The sequence below is a fragment of the Lipotes vexillifer genome, unplaced genomic scaffold, assembly GCF_000442215.2.
Source record: "Lipotes vexillifer unplaced genomic scaffold, Lipotes_vexillifer_v1.1 scaffold111, whole genome shotgun sequence".
NCBI classification, from domain to species: Eukaryota; Metazoa; Chordata; class Mammalia; order Artiodactyla; family Lipotidae; genus Lipotes; species Lipotes vexillifer.
In genome coordinates, this window is record NW_006778270.1 from 514,396 (window position 1) to 516,631 (window position 2,236).

General features: G+C 58.8%; 1 protein-coding gene across 1 annotated transcript; it reads right to left on the bottom strand.

Annotated features, from left to right (window-relative positions):
- Positions 1 to 424: 424 nt before the first annotated feature.
- Positions 425 to 783, bottom strand: G0S2 (G0/G1 switch 2). The gene has a single exon (XM_007451564.1). It carries the CDS (start codon positions 762 to 764, stop codon positions 453 to 455), a length of 312 nt encoding a protein of 103 aa, XP_007451626.1. The 5' UTR covers positions 765 to 783; the 3' UTR covers positions 425 to 452.
- Between the last annotated feature and the right edge of the window lie 1,453 nt (positions 784 to 2,236).

Below are 2,236 nucleotides of genomic sequence, written 5' to 3' on the forward strand. Positions count from 1 at the left end.
TCCCGTTAAGAAGACCCCCTCCGCCAAAATGCCCACCCTCCCTGCTGCCCACCCCAGAAAACCGTGCCCCTCAGGAATCAGATGCTGAGATATAATACAAAACGTTTTTTATTTCAAAATGCAAAATGGTGGTCACTGTAATAATAATAACAATAACAACAATAATAATATAAAAAGCATTTCTCCTCCGTTCACCCTAGTGCAAAATGCTGGATGCAGTCAGATAGCTGGAAGGTTTTGGACATGTCATCTTTCTGCAGTGCTGCACAGCAGCAAAACTCAATCCCAAACGCCTTTTGGTGGGTCCACGTGGTAGTTCAGGTCTAAAATCAGTAGCTTCTCGCAAGTCCAAACAGCACGAGACGCCCACTCTTGCCCGACCCTCGCGCTCTGCCTCACTCTCCTTTCCCTGTGTGTCTCTCTCCCCCTCCCTCCGCCGGCCCCCAAGGTTCCTACGAGGCGTGCAGCCGGTTGGTCGGGGCCCGGCAGCCCTGGACGGCCTCCAGCTGCTTGCTTTTCTCCAGCAGGGCCCGCGCCCGGAGGGCCTTTCGCTCCCGGGCGGCCTGCAGCTCGGCCACCGCTGCCTCCCGCTCCCGCAGGCTGTCGGCGGCCGTGAAGGGGCTGCACAAGGTCTCCATCAGGCCGAGCACGGCGCCGAAGAGCGCCAGCACGCCGCCCACCACGTACAGCTTCACCAGGTTCCGTCTGGGCTTCTGTGCCATCAGCTCCCTGGCCAGAGGAATCAGCTCCTGGACCGTCTCCATCTCGGCTCCGGGCTCTCGGGGTGGGAGTGATCTGCGGGAGAAGCGGAGCAGAAAAGGGGGCTTTTAAGCCACCGAAAGACGGATGCATCTTCCCGAGCAGCCCTCACTCGGCTCTCTCGGGGTAGGCCTGCAGAGACGGGAGCCCGGCCGGGACCCCGCGCCCCGCCGCGCTCTTCCCCGCCGGACTCACCTAGGGGCGTCGAGCGAGCAGCAGGCAGCGCCAGCCGGGTGGGCGGGCACGGAGTGCGCGGGTCCCGCGGCTCTGCGTTCTCCTCCTCCCCCGCCTCCTCCTCCCCTTCCTCGGTAGCCGCGGGCCTTCCGCATGGAGATTCCGCAACTGACACCTGGTCAGCGCCCCGGGGCCACTTATATGTTTTTCTCCGAGCCCCGCCTCCTGGGCTCCTTGGGCTGGGGCCGGTGCTGCACCGGCCAGAGAGTGGAGGGGGCGGGAAGAGGAGGGTGGGGGAGGAGCGGGGCAAGGACCCTGGGGGAGTCAGACACGAGACGTGCACGTCGCGCCGGCCGTGTGAGCCCGGGGTGCAGGGGAGGGCGGGCCTGGATGTACAAGGGTGAGGACCCAGAGCCCAGGGAGGTATGCACGTCCATTTCTGACCTCTTTCTTTCTTTTTTTTTTTTTTTTTTTTTGCGGTACGCGGGCCTCCCACTGTTGTGGCCTCTCCCGTTGCGGAGCACAGGCTCCGGACGCGCATGGCTCACGGGCCCAGCCGCTCAGCTGCATGTGGGATCTTCCCGGACCGGGGCACGAATCCGTGTCCCCTGCATTGGCAAGCGGGCTCTCAACCACTGCCCCACCAGGGAAGCCCCTGACCTCTTTCCTAATCGTGTGGGTGGGGTCACAGCTTCCGTCGTCCGGGGCAGCCTGGAACGACCCCTTATAAGGACACCTGGGGTTCTACCTAACTGAAAAATTAGTTTTTATTCAGGAGGTTTGTCGTCTTCCCACACGTATAGGGATCCGAGGTAGAAGGCAAGGGGGAGGGATCCGGGTAATGATCAGAACGGGTCTCCAGGCTCCGCATAATGCACTTTGTGCTTATACTGTTTATTTCTGGTCTGACTGGTTTTATTCATAGGTGCTTGCATCGCTAGGGTCACTTGATATATAACTATTCATTGAGGGTGCCCTTTATGCACAGAAGGGGGCGTGTGTGTGTGTGTGTGTGTGTGTGTGTGTGTGTCATGTCAGTCTCTGTGCCTGTAGGTGTTTGTATCTGTACTTTTGTGTATCAGGGAACTGCCATTAAATCCAAATTGTCCCCACTCCCACTTGAGAAGTGAAGTTGTGGGCTAGGGAGAGGTGAACATGGAAGGGGGGCCGTTGGTAAAAGTTTGTCTGCTGGTCTGAACTGCAAATATTTCATACTTTCCTCAGTAATTATATGCCACTTCCCTGGATCTGGGGGGCAACGCCACCGTACCAGCTCCACTTAGCATAGAAACAGTTTAGGGAC

Excerpts from the sequence above, each read along its gene's own strand:
- G0S2 (XM_007451564.1), bottom strand. The coding sequence starts at position 764 with ATGGAGACGGTCCAGGAGCTGATTCCTCTGGCCAGGGAGCTGATGGCA.